Source organism: Pongo pygmaeus, chromosome 2 (genome assembly GCF_028885625.2).
Source record: "Pongo pygmaeus isolate AG05252 chromosome 2, NHGRI_mPonPyg2-v2.0_pri, whole genome shotgun sequence".
NCBI classification, from domain to species: domain Eukaryota; kingdom Metazoa; phylum Chordata; class Mammalia; order Primates; family Hominidae; genus Pongo; species Pongo pygmaeus.
Window position 1 is genome coordinate 198,082,563 of NC_085930.1, and position 24,159 is coordinate 198,106,721.

At 38.3% G+C, this 24,159-nt stretch overlaps 1 protein-coding gene across 50 annotated transcripts in view; it reads left to right on the plus strand.

Moving 5' to 3' along the window:
- The window catches only part of LPP (LIM domain containing preferred translocation partner in lipoma), a 741,980-nt gene extending 718,049 nt beyond the window's left edge, over nucleotides 1–23,931 (plus strand). For all 50 annotated transcript variants that reach the window (XM_063662516.1, XM_063662513.1, XM_063662540.1 and 47 more), the window contains 2 exons: nucleotides 5,922–6,042; nucleotides 7,617–23,931. In XM_063662516.1, coding sequence (XP_063518586.1) covers nucleotides 5,922–6,042; nucleotides 7,617–7,745 — 250 coding nt within the window. In that variant the 3' untranslated portion in view covers nucleotides 7,746–23,931. The remainder of the gene's footprint in view (nucleotides 1–5,921; nucleotides 6,043–7,616) is intronic.
- The last annotated feature ends 228 nt before the right edge of the window (nucleotides 23,932–24,159 follow it).

A 24,159-nucleotide genomic window follows, 5' to 3' on the forward strand; every position in this document is an offset into this window, starting at 1 on the left:
GCTCTTCAATTTGGTCTTTAGACCAAACCCTCTCTAAAGCTCTCTCAGCTGTGATGACCCAGAGTTTTCTCAAGAGCTAATCTCTGCATCCCTGCCACTCTACTGATAGGGAGTTATGGTGGACAGACACAGAGAACCATTCAGTTTCTTTTACTAATGCAAGCCTCTCACATATTTAGAGGCAGTTTCATGCCATTGTCAACGTATTGACACCATTCTCTATCCTTTTCTTCCACCTAGGTCTTCTCTTTCTCAAGTTATTTTTTAATAGAATTAATGAATGCAAATTGTGTGTTCTTTTGAGGAGGATTAAAAAATGGTGCCTCAAGATCGAGGCCAGTTATTCATGGGCGCAAAATAATCTGTCCCCGCTACTTCATTTGTCTCATTTTTAGGTCCTTCTTTCCTGTATTACAGCTGGGGTCTTTATGAAAATTAAGAAATTTATACAGTTTTGTATTTTGCTTATTTTTATTTGGCCAGTTTGTTAGTTAATTGGTTGATAACATTTGTTTTATATATATGTTTATATATAAAATAATATATAAATATATTTTTATGTATTTTATATATATATAAATATATTTTTATATATTTATATATATAAATATATTTATTTATATACATGTATATGATTATCATTATTATTATTTAGACAAAGTCTCACTCTTTTGCCCAGGCTGCAGTGCAGTAGTACAGTCTCAGCTCACTGCAACCTCTGCCTCCGGACTCAAGCAATTCTCCTACTTCAGCCTCCCAAGGAGCTGAGACTACAGGCATGCACCACCATGCCCAGCTAATGTTTGTATTTTTGGTAGAGATGGGGTTTCACCATGTTGGCCAGGCTGGTCTCAAACTCCTGTCCTCAAGTGATCTGCCTGCCTCAGCCTCCCAAAGAGCTGGGATTACAGGCATGAGCCACTGTGACCAGCCAACATTTGTTTTATATTTTTAAGAACTGTATTAAACCTATAGATATGATCTGTAAATGGTGGACTCAGGTTTCTATATGTGTTTGCTGGGCAGTGGCTTTGAAGACAGCCTTTGAGGCTATCAAAGAGATGAAGCTTGTATTGCTCACTAGGTTGGGTATGCATTCTATGGCCCCCAAGTGTGAAGTCTTCTGGGTTAATTCTCACCACTGTGTTGGTTGTCAACAACCAGGAAGCACTTACCCCAAGGAGTTTGGAGACCTGAGACTCATATGTTAAGAATGAATGTCCTAACCACTTTCCAAGTAGCAAAGAAAGTGAAAACCTCACCAAAAGACATGAGGTTGAATGAATTAAAAAATCCCAGACGCGGAAATTTGCAACCTGAATTAGACAAGGAAGGACTCACTTTTAAAGGGCAGTCACAGCATAAATTGTACTTCACATTATTGATATTTTTAGCTTGTAATTACACATTGAAAAATCCCTGCATCTATTTAAGGGAAGTGAAAAGATCTCAATGGGGAGTATGTTCTGTCACTGTTTCTCTCCTTTCTTAGACTTACCCTAATCCAAGAAAGACTGATACTTATAATCAGAGCACACATGTTTCTGTGGCTAGAAAAGACTGATACATTACACCCATCAATTAAAACAGGAAATCAATTTTGACAAATGTAAGTTTATATCTATGCCATTTATCTTTCATGTCTAGGGGTAGGGAGCATAATTAGAGACTGGTGACTGATGACATAAGTGTGTGGGTCTGAAAGCTCCCAAGAAGCAGACTTGAGCAACTAAAAGGGGGAAAAGAAATTAAAACCCACAGCTAACCTTCCCCACTAGTTCAATGCATGTTAAAACATAAATTAAAAATAACAATAATGTTGTCTTCATGATTGGCAGGTATGTAGGGAGAGAAGTTTTTTGATCCTTTTGCCATTTCCTAAAGGAAAATCAGAAACTGCTTTACGGAATTCTTATTTATAAGCCTTAAAATTACTAGAATACAAAGCAGCCAAAAGTCCAGCATAGGCTAATCACTGAAAGACCAAAGAGAGGACAGACAAAGGGATATTCCTCCTCCAGACAGTTTTTGGGGCCTTGTTTGTGGTCCTTTTGAATGGGTCTCCTTTTGTGGACCTTTAGAAAATGCATGTTAATTCAGTTCAACTCACGTTTATAAAGAATCGTCTGTGTGCCAATTGCTGCATTAAATGCTGAAAGAGAGAGATGCAAGGAGAGAAATTGTGCGGATATATATAGAGAAGTCACTGTCAGCAAGGAGCTTGCTAGGAGGAGGGCAGAGAAAGTGTGCAGACAGGGAGAAAGGGCTGAACTCCATGAGACAGGCACAGGTAAGGGCTTGCGCCGTCAAAGTCAGATCACCTGGCTCTGTGGTCGGAATAGGCTTTGTGGAAGGAGAATGTCAAGAGTGTTTTAAGTGGGAAACAAGGAGATTCCTGGCAGAGGGAACAACTCAGGCAAAAGCAGAGGCACAGAGTTAGGAAAGGCTTCTCTGTGTTCAGGGAGATTTGCTTTGCTGTAACTAGAGCAGCCCGGGAGTAGAGATTACCTTGAGATACAGGAGACCCATAAGAAGGGATTTACCTCGCCTGCTTAGTCTGCCTTTTATTTATTTGTTTATTTATTTATTTATTTTGAGATGGAGTCTCACTCTTGTCGCCCAGGCTGGAATGCAGTGGCGCAATCTCAGCTCACTGCAACCTCCGCCTCCAGTGTTCAAGCAATTCTCCTGCCTCAGCCTCCCAAGTAGCTTGGATTACAGGCACCCACCACCACGCCTGGCTAATTTTTTTATTGTTAGTACAGACGAGGTTTCACCATGTTGGCCAGGCTGGTCTTGAACTCTTGACCTCAGGTGTTCCACCCGCCTAGGCCTCCCAAAGTGCTGGGATTACAGGCATGAGCCACTGCACCCAGCCTTAGTCTGCGTTTTAAACCAGTGCTTCCCAAACTTTAATGTGCCTATAATCCACAGAGGGATCTTGTTAAACTTTGGATTTTAATTCAGGTCTGGAGTGGGGCCTAAGATTCTGGATTTCTGTCAAGCTCCCAGGTGCGCATGGCCTGCACTTTGTGTAACAGGGTTCTGGAATACTGTTTTTGAGAACTTGTTAATGGACCATCCTCTACATAACCACCTTTGGTCAATGTTGACTCATATCCTCCAGCCTACTGGACGTGCAATCTTTCACAGATGTCATTTCAGATGACCGCTGCAACCACTGCAGTCTTCTGGAAGACTGTCTCCCCAACCCTAACACACACATACACATTTTCTCATTTCACCTAAATGGTTATCTTTAAAGGCCCAACTCAATTACCGTTTCCTGGCAGAAAACTTCTCTGATCTCCACCCCTCCCTTTTCTCATGTTTGGATTTACATCTTAATCTCTGTGTTTTATAGAGTTTTATAAGTCTGCTGTAGATAGCACTTACCACAGTCTGACTGGTATAGTAATATACATATGTGTGTGTGTGTATATACATATGTGTGATTGTGTATATATATGTATAACTTTACAATAATCATCTTGTATCATTTTTGCAATAAGGATTTGTATATATAAATTAATAGAAATACTGCAGAAATATATAGAACTCCTTCTCAGGTCTGTACTGGAAGTCCTTGCTTATTCCTGTATTCCCAGTGAGAAAACCCAGAAAAGCAGATTTCTTTAACTGACTCTTTGCGTGTATGGAGGCTTTATTCCCCTATCTGTGCTTTCTTATCAGGAATATTACCCTCATTCATTTATGTATTTAATCAGCATCCATTTGTTGATTGCCAGAAATGTGCCGGAGTACAAGATGACCAAGATCATCCCTCTCTGAGCCTTGGCTCTGTTGGCTGTGAAGTAGAAATGATAAAAATACTTCCTCATAATGTTGCTGTCAGTAGAAAATAATGTCAAGTGTGTACAGCACTTAACAGGGCTTGGCATTAATAAGCACTCAATAAATGGTAGCTTTAATCATCAAAAGTGTTTTCATCAAATTTATTTTTACAATTATTGTCCACTCAGTGAGCTAAGCCTTGAAATATACCACCTGGGATTGTGAGCCCTCCTCAAATTGCTATCGGAGGAACACTGTAGGGACTATGAGAACCACCTCCTGCCTCTTCGCTTTGGTTTTTCTCATCATGGAAATGAGGCCAATTGGTAGGAAAGAATCATTACTCAGCAAGAATACAGTTTATGTCTTCCCAAAGAGGAAGAACCTTGAGATAGAACATAAAGCCCAACTAATATCTTTTTTTATAGAGAAATATGGCAGATTCATTTCATTAGATATAGCCCAACTTTCTTTTTCTGTAGCAGTCACAATGGTTGTTCCTGGAGACTCAGAGATGGAGGAAAGTGCTATCTTGTGGAAGCTTAGAGTTTAGTGCCCCATAAATATATCCAAATAATTACTACCAAACTGGATAAATTCAATGACAGAATTCTTATCTTAGAGGAGTAAATAATTCTATTTGGGGAAATTGGAGAAGGCTTATGGATACACTAATAAGGAAAACATACTTCTGCCCCCAAAGAGTTTGGGGAAAGGAAATTTTGCAGTTGATCCCAGAAGCCTACTTATTTCACCACTGATGACCCAGATTTAAAAATAATCTGGTAGTCCAAAGCAATTTTTTGCCACTGAATATAAACTTCTTGCATAAAATACCAATTATAACAACTCTGATTACTGCTGCAGTGGTACCATGATCCTTTTAACTTTTCTTTCACAGCAATCAATTGATCTGCTGCTTAATTCATATTTATTTAGATTGCAGCCATACAGATGCTTTTTGGGTGCTGCCAGGAAAATTAATATGTACATATAGAGTATAATGTACGTAGAAATGCTTTGACAACCATAACACGCCCTGCAAAGTGTTAGATTACGATCATTATTTCTTTTTAAGTCTCACTACAAATAGATAAATTTTTAACATCATTTATCTTAAAACCAGTACCATGAAAAAACTGAGTCACAGTCTGTTTTTCTTTTTTTAAATCTCTTCAATTCTTATCCATGTCCATTTCAAATCATATGTCATTTCATACCTTCACAAATACCATCTCCAATTTCCAGAAGATACAGATAGATACATGGCTTATATTTTCAGCAAATTAATCTGTCATAGAAAAAAAAATTGTTAGGTACCATTGATCATATTAAGAAGTACTAAGAAATTAATAAGTATTAAAAGTATTTACCAGCAGCCTCAAAAACATATGCATATGCATATTTATATGTATATGTATGTGTATGTGTGTTAGTATACACTCACCCTTTAACAGTGCTAAAATCCTTTAAAGAATAAAGAATTTGATAGCTCTTTAACTTTTAATTTTTAAGCAAAAGTTTAACACAATAAAATGTAGGAAATGCAGACTTGGCCATTTTAAGTTTTGTGTAACGTATTTTTAAACGTACTAACCTCTGCCCTTTTGAAAAGCTATGTATTTGAGTCTTCTTATGTCAGTTCCTAGAAGTCAAGACATATTTCCAAGAAAGAAGCTCTAAAAGGTGGGAACAAGGCAAAGATACCAACCTCAGAATATTTTTCTAGGACCTAAGGAGTGCATATAAAAGTCTAGAAACAAAAGTCAGAAACAAATAGGGGCTGGACAGGACTTTGTTCTCTCCTCCAGTTAGCCTATCCCAAGCACAGGGTTTGCATTCAGAATCTATCTAAAGGTGAATTTCATACCACTCACCTTTCAGGAAAGAGATGCTAGATGCTCTTCAGGCCCAAGCAATTCACACGCTCACTCTCTCACCTCACCAAATATCACAATATTTACTACCTATTGATGGAAGAACCTCCACAGTCCCTGAGTCTAACTCCCTCACCTTACAGATGCGGAAACAGATATCCTCTCAGTTTCCACCTTTTCCTTTTACCTCGGTGTCCCACTTCAGTGTCGATGCGCAGTATCTAACCAGAACTCTCTCTTCATTTTCAGGAAATTTGCCCCGCGATGTTCTGTGTGCAAGGAGCCTATTATGCCAGCCCCGGGCCAGGAGGAGACTGTCCGTATTGTGGCTTTGGATCGAGATTTCCACGTTCACTGCTACCGATGCGAGGTCTGGTTGACACTCCTGCCCTGCCAGTCTGTGGCAGGCATTGAAAGGCTCATTTGAGCTAGGTTTACGTAGATGTAGCAATTACTAAATCTCAGAATGGCCTTAGTGCCTGTACTCATAGGACTTGGGTTTTAGATTTGACACTAGTATTCCAGGCACATGCTGTTGAATAAATCACTTTACCTCTCGCAGTCTGCTGCCTCACCGGAAGAAAGGACTCCGGTCCTTAACTCCTCCAAATATGGCTGTGAATATAAAATTGTATATTAAAGGACATTGTAAATTGCGAAATACTAAATTAGTGAGAAGTGGTGTTATTGAATCTTTAACTTTGGCTCTGAGGCTTTGGTTAGAACTTCTTGTTCAGAGTCATGGAGATTTATTTATTTGTTAGCATGCACTACTAATTGCTCAGTTTCCTGAACGCCTCTAGAGCTGCAGTATATCTGCATGTTCTTTTCGGTAAAGCCGAACTTCCCGCAGAGTATAACCATTGCTGCTGTTGTGTTCTGGATGCCCCATTAACTTCAATTTCATTCTATGTCAAATGAAGACATGAAATCCATTGACCTCCTTGCCACCGTGGTAGATAGCAGAGGCGAGGTTCATAGCTGTTGTGGCCTTTGAGAGTTTATGCTAAAGTTAGCAAACACACACCTCTTGATGAAGTACTATGTATTTATTTTCCAAAGAAACTACTATTTTCTCCAAAGACAAAGGCCAGCATTTAACAGTTAGATAACACTTTTTAAAATGGACCCTAAGAGGAGCTGTCAACGGTAGTATATTCCTTTACAGTTATGCAGTTCTTTGCATTTTTTTTTTTTGATCCATTATCTTCTTTGCTCCTCTCAACAGCTTGGTAAGGTAGAAAAGGCAGAAGTTATTTTCAGAATGGCAGTTGGCCTGTGTGCATTGAGGCAGACTGTGGCAAAACTATGGGTGGTGGTCAGGAGGCCTGTCCCCCGGACTAGCAGTCTTTGCTCTCCACAATGCTGTCTCCTTTAGAAAGCAAACCACCGCTCCCCACAAACTTTAGGATTTTATTTTCTTACTACAATTGAAGTAAATACACAGAACCCACTGGTGGCCCTACTGCTTGGCAGAAATCAGTCTACCTTTGCTCTAGCCCAGAAATGGCCAAAACATTCCATCCCTGTACCTGTGCATGCATTTTGAGAGATCCTTAAACTAATGGTAAAGGGTAAAAATGCGTCAGTGGTTAGGGACATTCTTATTTTCTCTTGTTGAGTGGGGGCAGCAAACTTCTACACGGGAGCCAAGATGGGTGGCCTCTTCTCTTCTTATACCTGTATTTCATATGAAGTGACCTTAGGAGGATTATATTTCTGTCCATTTATATTTATGTCCCCAATCTCTAATTCAATTACATTCAAGATATACCATGTTATATAGTGGGAGAAAGGATACTGGGGATTAGCAGAATGTAAAGCAGGAAGGATAGTAAGTGGCCACATTATGGAGGCCTTGAATAGAAAGCTCAATCATTTGTTCTCCACATATGTACTTAACATTTTTACTTACGTCGTTTCCATCTGTCTTTACTGTTCTAGGATTGCGGTGGTCTCCTGTCTGAAGGAGATAACCAAGGCTGCTACCCCTTGGATGGGCACATCCTCTGCAAGACCTGCAACTCTGCCCGTATCAGGGTGTTGACCGCCAAGGCGAGCACCGACCTTTAGATTCAGTCACCTGTTCAGCTGGCACTGAGAAGAAAGAACACAAGAAAAAGATAAGAAATACTAGAGGAAAGGCCATCAAACTACGGGATAGTCTCTGTTCTTCATCTGCTATTAACCTTGCCTTAGAAACACATAAATTATGAGATTTTTTTTTAAAGTTGTTACTGAATACACATTTCACATTGAATCATGTAGGATCTTGATGGGCCTTTGTTCCCAAGGACTTCCACATTTTTGCACAAATTATGCTTCATCCCATTCACTTCTGCATTCCTGTAACTTTTAATCCCTATGTTTGTCTCACTTTTCATCTGGTTGAATGGCTTTTTTTAGTGTGGTATTTGCTGTCACATAGTTTTTCCTGGGTGAGTCTGCCAACTCACAGGTGCTTTTAGGCTTGAAATCTCCATCGTATCATTTCCGTTTTGCCTGTGACTGTAAAGAGTAGCCATTCTTTCCCATGTATTGAAGAGTATATTTTTCTCTTGCTTTATACTACTCATGTCCTTGGGGAGGGTAATGCACAATTTTTTTTTTGTTAGGCTGTAAATAATTTAAGCTGTAAATTACATAAGTTAGAACAAGCCCAAATTTAATTTGCAACCATCAGAATTCAGAATCTATAGTGACCAGTGATCAAGGCTAATTGGAAAAGAGTTATCGGCCCATAGCTAATAAGTGGTGACAGACAACCAAGCTTCAATATTTTTCTAAAGAAATTATAGGTGGGATATGCTAGAAAAGGCATTTTGGGGTTGTGTTTAAAAAAAATTATTGTCCCACAATATTACCTTAGGATTTTTCTTTTCCACACTACCTGAACATTATAATACAGACAAACTTGATTTCTTCTAGAAGATAACATTTTCAATACTGTCCCACTTTTCGTCTTAAAAATGTTGTCATGTTTATTCTAATATCCAACACAACTATCAAAATTGCCTTTTTCTCTAGAGGATGAAGGCTGTGAAAAAACAGTTCAAATTCTCTTCTTTTTCTTTTTCATTACCAGGTCCATTTTGCCTGACAATTGCAAATCAGAGCATGCAAAATAAAATTGTGCAGTTTTGTTTGGTTTACTTTCAAAAGAGTAGAAAGCTTGAAAAGATTCTGAAACCACAGTTTAATTATTCTCATAATCCTTCTGCAACTGAAATTACATATTGCAGGAGACATTTTCAAATCATCAATGTGACATTTACACCACACTTTCAAAGACAATCACTGAAAAAAAAAATTGTCTTTATGAGCTAAAAATATGCAGAATCTCTGCCTAGAATCTTTATTCAAACTTTTATTAGCCGGTGAAACACTTGCTTGCCAACTGCCAAGCCATACTTATTAAGTTCGAACATGTTTCACTTAAGGAGAGACACCTAGCTTAGTCATGGCAAGTTGCCATTTTGTAAACTAAGGATTTTGGATTGAGATTTCTTAAACCTTTCTTCAAATCTCCCACAAATATATACTTTTAAATTATGGAGTATTTTAAGTCTACAAAAAGGTATAAATAATAATATAATGAATTCCTATATACCTAATACCCAGTTTAAGACACCAAATATAACAAGTATAATTACATCCTCCAATGTACCCTTTCCTTATTCCACAGATATCTTTTTCATTATTGTGAAGTGATGTTCAGATTTCTAGTTTTTTTTCTAATTTTTATTTTTAACATCAGTACTGAAATAAAAAATTATGGATACATGTTTTGAATTGCAAACTATTCCTCAGGAATTCCAATTAAATTTATTTTACTTGAATAGGAATGATCATAAAAGTGATTCTTTTTTTGTGACTAGAAATTCTTAAGCCGATGGTCACTATAGCTCATCCTTAATGTATGGCTCATTTGCTTTTGTCACTAAACGGTTTTGTGTTAGAACCACCAAAATTATAGCTTTTAAGAGCTTCCTTTGACCACTGTCTTTTTCTTACCCTACTTCTCTTATCTTTGATCGTATATTTCTCATAATGTGAAATATGATGAGATTCACTTAGGGGCAGCATGTTAGTTTTGGGAGGCAATGTCAACTGTGTCTCTGAATTCCTGTCTTCCAAATTGAAGCCAGACCATGCTGATGACCTCAAGTAGCACTGACTATTTGACAATAGGGCTGATAATGTAATCGGCTTGAATTTTGACTTAGTAACTTTTTATGTAATATTTTCGGAGAAATTCTCTTTAGGACAAAGCAAAGAGTCCAATTTATTGAGGGATAGATTGTATCTCTTAAAGTGGTCATATTATTATTAATTTTGCCAAAAGAAGAAGAATTTATTGAATATTTATACTATAAAATGCAGTAACATTCTACTTGCTTATTACATTTAATTCCTTGTGTAACTGAATGTTTACATGTCAAGAGGAAAAGCTGTAAGAAAATGCTGTCACAGACCCATCCCTGTGGCATCGTCAGCATTATACTGCTTGCTTACAATCTTTATTATGCATTCTTATAACATAACCTCAGAGTATCTTTACCAAAGGTTTTTAAAGTAAATCTCTTTTTAAGATAGACTTACTCTTTTATAATAATGGATGTGCACTCATACATATGTAGAAATATTTAGATTTAGAGGCTTTTTTTTTCTTTCACAAGGTATAATAAGGAAAGGATCCTACAATATTTTATTCTAGGGTTTCTTAAATATATGATTTATATTACTGTCTTTTCTACTAATCATTTGATTTAAACAATGCCAAGTCACTCTTTTTTAGTTGCATGAAATTTTGCCTGCAACAGAGAGAAAAAGATTGTATTACTTTAATGATTATAATCATACTGTCTGCTGATATAATATCATAATTGTTGTGGTTTAAATACATAAATAGTAGAAAAATCAGAGTCTATAACAGAAAGTTTGTAAAAATATACTGATTTTGAAAAGTATCAAGAATATCAATATTTGGTAATTCTGTGTAACAAGAGAGACATGGAAAAGGAAAAAAATCCACTATATCATGGGCTCTGCAAAACATATCAAAATAGGATTTCTTAAATTTTTCAATCCCCAGACCATACTGACTCAACATGGAGTCTCACTGGCAAAGAAAATTGCCTTTAAAACTCAAAAATAAGGCCAGGTGTGGTGACTCACACCTGTAATCCCAGCAATTTGGGAGGCTGAGATAGGAGGATTGCCTGAGGCCAGGAGTTTGACACCAGCCTGGGCAACATAGTGAGACCTTGTCTCTATAAAAAAAATAAAATAAAATAAAAACCAAATTAGCCAGACATGGTGGCATGCGCTTGTTTAAAAAAATAAATAAATAAATAATTGACTCAAAAATAAGTCCTGTGTCCCAGCATAAGGCGTCAGGTTGTTAGATGCTGGCATCTCTGCAGCTCAAAGATGTGGGTTCTTTTTCTTGTCATTAACACATTGTTATTTCTGTAGGAGCAACTTCTCTGATCAAAATTACTTTTCTGGGTATGTGCTGATTAAGGGGATGGACTTATCAACACTATAATTGTTCCCTATGAAAGATTCTGCAGAGATGTTTATGGTGAGGTTTAAAGGATATGAAACTCTACATTTAAACGAGTATTTTATATTTGGGTACAGAGGAAGAAAGAGAGGGCTTTTTCCATGGGGCTATAGTAGAGAGTTAGTGGAATATAGACAGGACTCTGAAAACACAACTTCCAACCGTTTTTATAGTTAGTAAAAATCCTATTAATGTGAACCAGCCAGGAATAACAGTGTTATTTCTATTTGATGTGGTTTGGGCTTCTCTTGTCAAATCTGTGTCGGCTGCCCCCTGATCCTTCCATTATCAAGTTTTGAAGGGTGTTGGGGAAATTATGGCAGCTGCTAGGGAGATCAGGGAAACACTGATGTAACCTCAAAGCCTCTCACCATTGCTCTTGGCTTGGAAAGGCTTTATTTTTTCATATACATTTCTAGAAATATTGCTATTCTACCTTAGTATTTCACATTTGTAGTTCAAACAAGCGATTGTCCATCTGTTGCCTAGAGCTATAGTACATGTGTGTTATGAATGAAATATGACAGCATGTTCCATACCCCTGCTTTAGCCATCTGTGGGAAACCAGCAAACTGAAAAAGATACCTCTGCAAAATGTGCCTCAAGTCCATTTCTTGGGATCGCTCGTTTGGTGCACTCTCGTGGGAGACAATCAGAGAACAACATATACTTGTGCCTTATTTTCAAAGAATCTGTTTACACTACTAGGAATATTCCACTGAAGAGTCAATGATGTAAATGATAACCACCAAATCTCAAAAATATACTCACCAAAAAGTAAAAAAGTAAAAAAAAAAAAAAAAAAAAGAAAGAAAGAAAGAGAGAGAGAGAAGTCAACTTTTCATCTTAATATATTCTAGTAGTATTTATTTTTTCCTTGTCTTGGAAGTATCTCATAGGTCTTTAAATGAGTAAAACATTTTTATGCCAGAAGGTGATATAATGGATGTTAGTGTTTTTTATTTGATTTTACAGTAGTTTTAGTCAGATAATGAAGACAGAGACTTCAACTTGATTCTTTGCCACCATTCGGCATATTTTTTAATTGTCTTCATTGTATTTGCTTAATAGTGGTCCAGACAAGTTCAAAACTTGTTCTCAGTGAGGCATTAATATGGTGCAACCATGAATATTTCAGGCCAAGTTATTCACTTGACAGATAACTAGAATGAAACTTTTCTCATGAGGCTGTTGTTTGGTTAGCATAGCCTTATTTCAAACCTTAAAAAGTTACCTGACTGAAGCTACCGTGACTTGGTAAGGATTCTTTCTCTCTTGCTTTCTTCCTCCCTTCCTTTCTCCCTTTCTTTCCTTCTTTCCATCCTACCTATTAGTGTTGCTGTACTTGGATTTTTGGTAAATTATATCAATGCATTATGATTTTAGGGAATTATGATTATATTCATAAGGGGAAGGCTACCAGCAAATATATGTGGCATCCATAAAATCTTCTTTTATAGGGGCATATTTTTTAGGTTGTATTTATTCGTAAAGTGAAATGAGATAATAGAGTCTTTCTGTTTCATTTTAATGAATTTTCATCAGGGACTGAGGTCATAGATTCTTGGAAAATTCATTTGTGACTGATCTAGTTTTCTCAGCTGTATGCAAAGTAATCTTTCAAAGACTAGGTTAAGATTTTTTTTTTTAAGTCCAAAGCAATTTAACCACAAAAAATTATATTTTTAATGATGGCATTTTATTTTATTCCATTGCAGCTTGATAACTTTCCTTATAGCAAAGGAATAACTATTGTATTTTCAGAATTTTAACACAGATTAGCACTTAGCCTGTAAGACTAATAATATATTGTAATAGTTGATACTAAAATATTTTTCAGCAGGTTGGACAGCACCAGTTTTTCTTAGATCACAGACTACAGGCAGAATTTCCCTTCAATCCAGAAAAAAGGACACTAATTCCCTTTTCTATTTAATTTCCCTGGCCGTTGTACAAAAAGTTGTGGACTCTATCTTAGTTACAGCATGCATGTCCCTTATTTTGTGGAGAGCTGTGTGAAAGATGCGTTTTTTTTTCTTTTTTTTTTTTTTTTTTGAGACGGAGTCTCGCTCTGTCGCCCAGGCTGGAGTGCAGTGGCACGATCTCCTCTCACTGCAAGCTCTGCCTCCCAGGTTCACGCCATTCTCCTGTCTCAGCCTCCCGAGTAGCTGGGACTACAGGCGCCCGCCACCATGCCTGGCTAATTTTTTTGTATTTTTAGTAGAGATGGGGTTTCACAGTGTTAGCCAGGATGGCCTCGATCTCCTGACCTCGTGATCCACCCTTCTCGGCCTCCCAAAGTGCTGGGATTACAGGCGTGAGCCACCGCGCCCCACGCGTTTTTTTCTTTAGCTGATTGACAGGTCCCCCTCAAAGTTACAAAAAAAAGTGCCAATTTTTGCTGTTAAATTCTGGTTGTTATTTAACTGACAGAAGTCTCTTAATGCACGAATAAATATCTCTAGCCTTTGTTAAAAATAAAAATTAATATTCTACAAACACCTATATATACTAGAGAGGGGTGACACACTGCAGCTAATTCCTTTATAATACTTTCAGATGATTGCATTAAGCCTTTCATGTTATGTGGCATTGTTAATTTTTCCTAGATACCCATCCACTTAAGGGCCAGAGAAATCCTTATTCATTTAACTCTGGTGGGCATTTACATAACATACCCAAATAAAAATGTTATTAAACAGCCACAATCGCATTCAGTCAACTTGGCACTGAATGTAGCTTCTAAATTCAGTTCTCTACCCTACAAATGGAATGTTCTACCAAGAAAGAGAAGCGTCACCATGTCATCTTGTGTTCTACACCACTATAGAGAGTTACAGTTGCCCCCAAACACGAATGCTATTCCCAAATAAAATAGAATCATGCTTTGGGAGGCCAAGGCGAGCCGATCATGAGGTCAGGAGATCGAGACCATCCTGGCTAACACGGTGAAACCCCGTCTCTACTAAAAAAAATACAAAAAATTAGCCGGGCGTGGTGGCGGGTGCCTGTAGTCCCAGCTACTTGGGAGGCTGAGGCAGGAGAATGGCGTGAACCCGGGAAGCAGAGCTTGCAGTGAGTCGAGATCGCGCCACTGCAGTCCCGCCTGGGCGAAAGAGCGAGACTCCGTCTCAAAAACAAACAAACAAAAAAATAGATTCATGGGCCTTTGAAAGATCTGAGTCTTCTCTGTTATTTTCCTGATGAATTACCATCCCATATCTTCTTAGTCTTGGCCAGTATGTAGTTGTGCTCACATACGTCTATTCTAGCTCTGTAGCTCCACAAAACAAGTCTTAAGTCCAAATCTTTGCCTCTTCATGTCTGATATCACCAACTCATTCAGCTTTTCTTCACTTATTGACATAGTGTCATGTCCTATCACTCTCTGCTGCTTCTTTAAACAGTGGACACAAACATATTTTCTAATTTTCAGTGTACTCAATGAAACTTGGCAGTTCACCATGACTCAGGCTAGGTTGAAAGGCTTTCTTTAGGGTTGAAAGTAAATGAAATTGGAATCACCCAAAGATAATTTCCCCAAAAAACCTCAGACCCAGAAGTGTAAAAGCTACAGAAGGATAGAACTCCCATGTCTACAGACAGTTCTGTTACTTTTTGTTCTGTACTATTTTGGATGTTGCCAAAATCAAATTCATCCTGAAAACAGGAAGCAAGCTAATGCATATGCCATCCATGAGATTCCCACTTCTGGGTCAGTTCATATTCCATTCAACCCTTTCCTTTTATCCTTGTCTTCTTCAGAGTAAGACATTTTTCATCCATATTTTCATATTAAATAGTAACACTTTATAGGTTCTACATAAATATATGGACACTTTACAAGTTATACATAAATATTTGCTGGTTGATTGGTTTTGAGATTCACTTCATTCATTCTGTGCTCAAATATTTGTACCTAGAGACGTTACATGTTAGAAAAAGTGAGCAGCTTCTTTCTCTAATCATTTAGGAGTCCATATTTTTCTTTTCTTTTTGTCATCCCAACATCCTTATCTCTTACTCAGCTCTTCAATTTAATAATTACCAAATAATCACTGTAAGAGAATCAGCCCCTAAGTAACTTTGATTCTGGCCGACTGTAATAAGATCCAACCACTTCAATCTGTACTTACTCAATAGGAAGGAATGTGGCATCAGGAAGAGTCATTCCAGTGACATTAGTAAGACTTTATGGAGGACATATAATTTGATAAGAAATCTTGAGCTGATTCATTGACTTGATTTGGAAGTTGAGAAAAAAGTATTTAAGGCACGACAGGGAAACACGGGCTATACTCAGAGAAGACCCTCTGCATTGGCCAAAATATCATGGTTTCTAGAAATTCCTTCTTAACAGAAAAAAAAAGGCTTCCAAATAATCAGGTTCAATGGGAAGAAAAAGGCATAGAGGAAGACTGAGGAAGTATTTACTTGACTTTCCCATCTCTTTATAATTGGAAGAGAAGATGACCTGCCAAAATATAGCCCAGCATGCACAGTATGAACAGGAAGCAGCCCTCCATGAACTTTATTGTAACAGAAAATGAGCATTCTTATTGATCCACAGCTACATCTTCTATTCTTGCAGCAAGGGTACATGTCCTTTGACCCTCCACAAGAGAACAAGCGGGACATCTCTATTTTCCTATTGAGTCTAAGTCCATTATTAGAAAGGACTTCCCAGCCATCTTTTCTACTTGGTATTAAAATTCCCTTAAAGATTCGTTGCTAAGTGCCAATTTTTTTTATTTATTTTATTTTTTTATTTTTATTTTTTATTTATTTTTTTTTTTTGAGACGGAGTCTTGCTCTGTCGCCCAGGCTGGAGTGCAGTGGCGCAATCTCGCCTCACTGCAAGCTCCGCTCCGCCTCTCGGGTTCACGCCATTATCCTGCCTCAGCCTCCTTAGTGGCCGGGACTACAGACGCCCGCCACCGCGCCCAGCTAATTTTTTTGTATTTTTAGTAGAGACGGGGTTTCACCGTGATCTCGATCTCCTGACCTCCTGATCCGCCCGCCTCGGCCTCCCAAAGTGCCAATTCTGACTCTACTTAAACATCACCCGTGTCAGGGAGCTCATTATTCCTTGAGATCTTACATTTCTTTCAGCACATTTTGTTCCAAGCTACCCATGACTTTAAAACAGAGCCAGCGTTTGGGGTATATGTTCTCTCTGGTGCCACACAAAACCTGTAGTACACGATACAGTGTTGCTTCCCCCCTCCTTTTCCTTCCATACATATTTGTTTTGTTTGGGGCATTGCATTACTTTTTTAAAAAAAGCTTTGATTATACGAATTTTTAAGAATCTCTAAAATTAGTCGGAAGGATGTTCTGAGGGCCAGACATTAGAGTTTATGAGTTTTTTTTGTTGCTGGTTGTACTTTCCTATTTAGAAGACAGACCGTTCTGACAGTTGTTATGTAGCTTCATGCCTTCCCCAGTAACTAACCCATGAACAGTACACCCCTTTTATCTGACTTGTGGATAATGACCTTAAAAATGTTGGAAAATGGGCCGGGTGCGGTGGCTCATGCCTGTAATCCCAGCACTTTGGGAGGCTGAGGCAGGCGGATCACGAGGTCAAGAGATCGAGACCATCCTGGTCAACATGGTGAAACCCCGACTCTACTAAAAAAAAAATACAGAAATTAGCCGGGCATGTTGGCGGGTGCCTGTAGTTCCAGCTACCTGGGAGGCTGAGGCAGGAGATTCACTTGAACATAGGAGGCAGAGGTTGCAGCGAGCAGAGATCGCGCCACTGCACTCCAGCCTGGGCGACAGAGCGAGACTCCGTCTCAAAAAAAAAAAAATGTTGGGAAATATTGGTGTATAATCCCCATGTCTAACAAGGAAGAAGTCAAAAGCAAAAGATAGTGGTACTGCTGAAAACTCATTATTTCCGGTTAGTTCATCTGTGGAAAAGGATATCATTCTCGAGGAGAGGGGTTCTATTATGCTATACTTTTATATGGAAATGTACAAATGCTTTCCTCATTGCTCTGGATGACTATTTAGTTTAAATAATATACCTTTGTCTTGGGGAAGACTGTGATTGTGGCTTCTTCTAACCCAGCTTTGAATGAGAGAGCACTGTAAGTGGAAACTGCCATCAGTCTCCTGGGCAGGACCTGGAGGTAACTTTCTGAGCTGTAAAACAGTAATTCCTAAGAGAGCTTACAAACTGCTTCCACACAGAAAATAGCCCAGGGAGGACGGTTGTTAGTAGCCCTATTCTAGAAGAGAAAGCTGAGGCTCAAGCCATTAAGTGACTTGCCAAAAGCTATGACATAGCTGGGAAGTGGCAGATTTGGGGATATAACCAGGTCTTGCAAGTCCAGTGCTGTCTCCAAGTAGCCACGCTCATGGCTGAGAACACCTTAGAGGACAATATCGACTTCTCACAGACTACCAAGACCCCAGTCATCCAGGGAAATTCAGAGACCAATTGACTGCCAGGTGGCAAATCCACATGTGTACTGCGGTCTTAGAGATCATTTAGAGCTGGCACACATCTGTGTCATCTTCTGGGAAACCTCTAGGTATTCTGTCTGATCAGCACTGTGAGGAAGTTGATGGGAAAAGGCCACTGATAAGAACAAACAACGGGCAGAACGAAGCACATTGCAAAAAATTTCCCCAGAGAGAGTTCGTTTACATTCCATTCACCAAAAACCTCTCTGGAACTGTCAGGTTCAGAATATCAACCAAGATCATATCATTTAGAATTCATTGGCACGCAGAGGTGACTTGATTCCTAAAAGAAGCCTCTCTCCCATGGACCACGATGTACGTTCCACAGAGACAGAAACTGCCGTAGGCTAACGACGCATTTTAGTCTTTCTCTCCATTCACATTTACTGAGAGCACACCAACTGCATGTTGCTGCAACAGGCATTTCCCGTAGAGCCAATCCTTGAGCTAACAATGTCTGTAAACAAATGTTATGGAACTGTTGGCATTTCTGAGATTTGGCCTTTGCCATTTGATAGACTTTGCTTCCCAGGATGCTGTCATTTTGTGATTTATTATAATTACAAGGAATTTGGTACCATGTTGTTTTCAAAAAACCTTCTAGAAAGTCTCCATGTATGCTCTAGAAGTTGCTCTACCTAACAGTTCAGCAAGCAAGTGTTCCTTCTCTTGAGCTGCATCCCTCGGGAAGCTGTACTTTAGGGTGTGCTTTCCACTTTTTATTTCCTCTCATTTCACTCCTTTAGTTGTTTGCTATATCCTAAAATATGTGAAGTGAGAGAAAAAATATCATTTCTTCTCATTAAATCTCCTGCATTAAATCTAAGAATCCTTTAAAATAATCATACCTGATAAGTGTTTTATGCATTTCCCTCCCTGGAGTGTATCATCCATCAAGCCAGTATCATCATCCACCTGCTTATTCCCTGGGACTAATGAGGGCCAAGTTAAATAGCAAATGACTTCTCACCCCTTCCTAGTCCTCACAGCTGAGGAATAAGGGAGACATTAATGGGAGCGGGAGAGTGGTGGCTTTGGTTGAGATGCACATTCACAGACTAGAAAAGTGCCTCACCTCCATGGTGTATATGTGCCACATTTTCTTAATCCAGTCTATCATTGTTGGACATTTGGGTTGGTTCCAAGTCTTTGCTATTGTGAATAGTGCCGCAATAAACATACGTGTGCGTGTGCCTTTATAGCAGCATGATTTATAATCCTTTGGGTATATACCCAGTAATGGGATGGCTGGGTCAAGTGGTATTTCTAGTTCTAGATCCCTGAGGAATCACCACACTGACTTCCACAATGGTTGAACTAGTTTACAGTCCCACCAACAGTGTAAAAGTGTTCCTATTTCTCCACATCCTCTCCAGCACCTGTTGTTTCCTGACTTTTTAATGATTGCCATTCTAACTGGTATGAGATGGTATCTCATTGTGGTTTTGATTTGCATTTCTCTGATGGCCAGTGATGGTGAGCATTTTTTCATGTGTTTTTTGGCTGCATAAATGTCTTCTTTTGAGAAGTGTCTGTTCGATACTATGCAGCCATAAAAAATGATGAGTTCATGTCCTTTGTAGGGTTATGGTTGAAATTGGAAATCATCATTCTCAGTAAACTATCGCAAGGACAAAAAACCAAACACCACATGTCCTCACTCATAGGTGGGAATTGAACAATGAGAACACATGGACACAGGAAGGGGAACATCACACTCTGGGGACTGTTGTGGGGTGGGGGGAGGGGGGAGGGATAACATTAGGAGATATACCTAATGTAAATGACGAGTTAATGGGTGCAGCACACCAGCATGGCACATGTATACATATGTAACTAACCTGCACATTGTGCACATGTACCCTAAAACTTAAAGTATAATAATAATAAAAGAAAAGAAAAAGAAAAAAAAAAGAAAAGTGCCTAACCTCCCTGTGAGGCTTGATGAATATTATGGCCAATGAGTGGAAAATGATTCTTGTCGAATAGACGGAGTATTCCCACCCCAGGAATGGATTAATAGGAGACACAATTTGAGCACTCCTCAGAATTATCTAGTATGCCTGAGTAGAGACTCACATGGTTGGAATCTGTGTTGTCTCATCAGAGGGAATAAAAAGATAATGAGGTGGTAAATGTGAAAAAAGCAGCCTTTTAGAAAAACATTATTTTCAAATACCTTTATAAATCATCTAATTTGTCTTCACATAACATAAAGAAAAAACTAATAAAAATTTTCTTATTTCACTTTACATAATATATTCTCCCATATTGAGGGATCATATAATTGTGTTGTCTTCAAAACACACACACACACACACCTTCCAAGAAAGCTGATCCTTCAAAAAATAAATCTTATTTTTAAGCACTTGGGTTTTCAGGCTAGGAAATTAATAAATCCTATACCTGACCCATTTTTGTTACAGCTAAAAAGGAGAAGAAAAAGCTATTTAAATTTCGTGTGGATCCATTTATCTCTTAAAATATGCCAAAGCAATTTGAGGTGGGGGTGGAAACAGGTATTTATCTCTCATGCGTGATTCTCTCTTTATATTTCTATCTGTTGGGAAAAGGGTAAAGAACTATTCTTGGTCATTATTGATGTATTGTGTTGCCACTTTGTATGGTGCCTCCTGTGCTTTATCCCAAGGCATAGCAGTAATCGTTACTTTCTTGACTCTTTCCTTCATCACAAGAGAGTAAATATGAAGTCTGAATGTCGTTCCTCACCCCCAAATTGTTTAACTCTGCTTCCCAACTAGTTTAAGAAATGCAAAATGGGAAGAGCTAGCTTTTCTTAGATACATTTCTTCCTGTTTTATTCTTTCTTGGGAGACGTTAAGTATAAAAGGGAAAAAGTCAGTTTCTTTTTCTCTCTCTTTCTCTTTGGGTGACAGCAATGCTCACTTAGTAATTATAAACCGGAAATAGGAGAGTAGCTTGGGCAGGTTATGATATATCTGCCCAATGTGTTTCATTCCTTCAAACATAAACTTTGAGAGGAAAAGAGATTTTTATATTTAAATGCCAACGACAGGAATGGCCTCATGTTTTAACTTTTAAATAATAAATGGGGAATTGGTATTTGGGCAGAGTTTGCATTTTACTAATCTTATATACTTTGAGCTTAGTTTTTAGAATTGTGTCAAATACATCAACATATCAGGATTATAGTGCCAAAAATAGTTAAAGTGCCTTGGACCTCCCTCTCTAGGTAGCAAATTGAAACTAGCATGGGACCATGCCATCCTTCTAGCATAATGGAGAAGTCTGAACTGAGGAATATCTTTGATGAAAGACATTTAGGACCCTAGAAACTAAATCTTGTCACCAACACTTTATAGTAAAGTAGTAGCAAAATTATTTTTAAAAGACTTTCTTCCTTTTACTACCCATTTCCTCTCTTGGGAAAGCTGATGAGCAAATTATCCAAGACTCTTTTCTTTATTAAGCAAAGTCAGAATATTTTCCCTCTGAAAATCTGAATTATGCCCTCATTCTTTTTCAAGAAATATCTCAAAGAACAAATAGAATTAAACATGACACTTGATTGTCTGATTATTTGGCATGTATAAAATTATCATGTGGCTTAATGTGCTTAAGTGAAAATTTAAACTTAGACGTGAAACCTTTACAGTTGGATGTAGCGTTGAGCTTTTGCATGTTTTCTGTATAATAAACCACTTTTGTTTTGTTTGTTTTGTCTTTTAACCTACACCTTTATCATTACTCTAACAGATTTAGGGCTTCTCTTTCTCTACAGCTAAGTAAGGGAATATGTGCAATTATGAGACATACAAAAAAGGAAAGGGAAAGGACTTTCTAAGTGGCAAATCTGTGCCATGAAGTAGATGTGACGTGAAGATACAGAGCCTGAGGATAGTAATTTTCCCTGAGCCACGCACACAGGCTTTTATTTCATGCCTTTTCTCTTTCTGTGCCGTCACCTTTGAGAAAAACGATTGCACCTTCTCCAAGTCTGCCTTTTTAACAGCTACAGTTGAGTTGGCAAGACTTCCCCAGCTCTGAATATAGCCATTTGCCGACTCCGGCCTCTTTGCGAGACTGACTCAAATCTGTGATCTTCTGTTCAGCATACACATCAGCAAAGTGAGAAGATGAGCACTAAATATAGGCTCTATTAACTTTACTTTTAGATTTACTGCCTTCAAAAAGTGCCTATTCTGAGCAACATAAACGTTATTCCTTACATATGTATGTACACACGGTACCCAGAGTCGTACTGTGCAGCCTTCAAAAACATACCATCAGAAAGAGTAGGTGCTGAGATAAGGAAACTTTGCCAAATGAAAGAAAGTCACTCACTTCCAATATCCCCTCTCAAGCGGCTACCGTGAAACGGGCTGCAAACACATTCCCTGAGCATCCCTTGCTGATACAGCTTCTTTATATTTATATCCTACTGGATGGTAGCATATTGCTAAGGTTTCCTGTACTCTGCTTCAAGGGAATGTAAGCTTTATGGCATTGAAACATTTAGGAAAAAAAAATGTTTAAGAGAATTAATAGAGACATAGTCTGTATTAGGATGTGTGTCATATGTGTGTTCTATAAACTAAGCATCGGTGGGTTTAGAGTGTTAAAGTGTCAGCACATTCCTTCTCCTTTTGTCTCTCAGGCTAACATGAGAGAAAATAGAAAAGTCTTGGCTGTGGGGATTGGAAGCTCAGGGGGCCAAATGTCCTTGCCAGATCCTTAGAGCATTACTTTGACTCCCAAAAATAGTAGTGTATGTTATTTGATGGCTTTTGTTTCCATAGTTCCATCACTGACAGAACTGTCAATACTGTTGATGGAGCAGCAGCACAGCCTAGAGTGATGCATTCTTACCCAGAGGTGGCAATAGGAGAGGGTCCATGTAAATAGGACGAGGTAGACAGTGCATGATTGTAGGAGAAGGGTTGAAGGGAGGACATGATTCCAAAAAAGATCGTTCTCAATGTGTCGTCTGACTCAACCAGCTGGCAGATTACACTTGCCAAGTCGTTCCCTTTCCTTCTAAGTCAGTTGGCTCCATGTTCACTTGAATATGCCTCTGTTTGGGCAAAGCAAGATACCTCCACTTAACCTTTATCCAAGGAAGCTCTTGGTGTCCTCTTGGTCATAAAGTTGTCTCCTACCTAACCCAGTTTTACCAAATGGAAGTAAAAGGGGACAAACTATGGAAGATGGACTCCATGCCATTGCAGTCAGCCACCATTCTGTTTTCCATATAAGGAGCCCCATTACATAAGCTACGGGTGAGGTTGGAACAGCTATGTTTCATAATTTCAAGAGTGTGACCACCCTGCTCTAGTCATCATCATTGGATGAATCCAGTTGACTCTTTGGCAAAAGAGTGATACTTTTCACTAAAAATGCCTACTCTTCCTGTTGATGTTCCTTTTCTGTTTTTACCTTATCCAATTTCCACACTAGTCATTTTTTTATTTTTTAGAGGATCAGATTTTAGCGCTAGAAAAGAGTTCAAAAATTTCGGTGTCATGTCATAGGGATGTTGGGATATAGAGATTTTTTTTTTCCCTTGGAAACAAATGGACTGGGAAGAAACACAGCATGGCTTTGCTCTGAGTTTCAATCTGATGATTATGACCGTGGAAGATAGTCTTATGTAAAGGTTAAATGGTGTTTACAAGTGGATAGGTAAGGCGGAGATGGTGAGAAGCCGGGTTTTCTCTATGCTAAATGTGTCTACTAAGAGCAGCACTTCCTACTAGCTAAGCACAATCATAGCCCCACCATGATGAGCTGCTAGTCTGAATAACATTCCCTGACTTAGGGAAAGGCACACAAAAACATATAAGGAATATGTCTATTTTCATATGTGTGATACTGACAGAGCCATGGTGTTCCTAAAATATAGGTTTCTCTTTTTTCTTGTATTCTTAGCAAATTGCATTTATTCACTACATTACAAACCATCACTGTGTATCCAAAATAGCACACATAGTTCAGTATGAAAATAAGAGAATAAAATCTGTTATACGCAAGTGATTTAGGTATTTTCTTTTGTGTTTATGCATTATCCGACTATATTAAAACCTGTTTTCTATTTACCTTCTATCAGTTTTCTCTATCAATTATGTTTTTTCAATGCTCTATAAGAATGAATATGGAAATTATATTTCTTTTTTCTGTAAAAGAGTTGCAACTACTTTATTTAGAAATCCAATAAACTTCTTATTACATTTACTTGCCTATGTGTGGAATTCTTTTTGAGTTGGATAGTCTCTGTTTCCTTTTCTTCTAACCCCCTTTACTGTGTGACTCATTTTCTACATCATTTGCTTTCCATATGGTCTTCTGAGAAACGGAATATCTCTCATAGCAAATATGATGCCACAAGAGTATGAAAGCACCCACTCTCTTCCACTGTTAGCACGGAAGAACTTAAGGTCACAGGTGTTCTAAAATTATTTG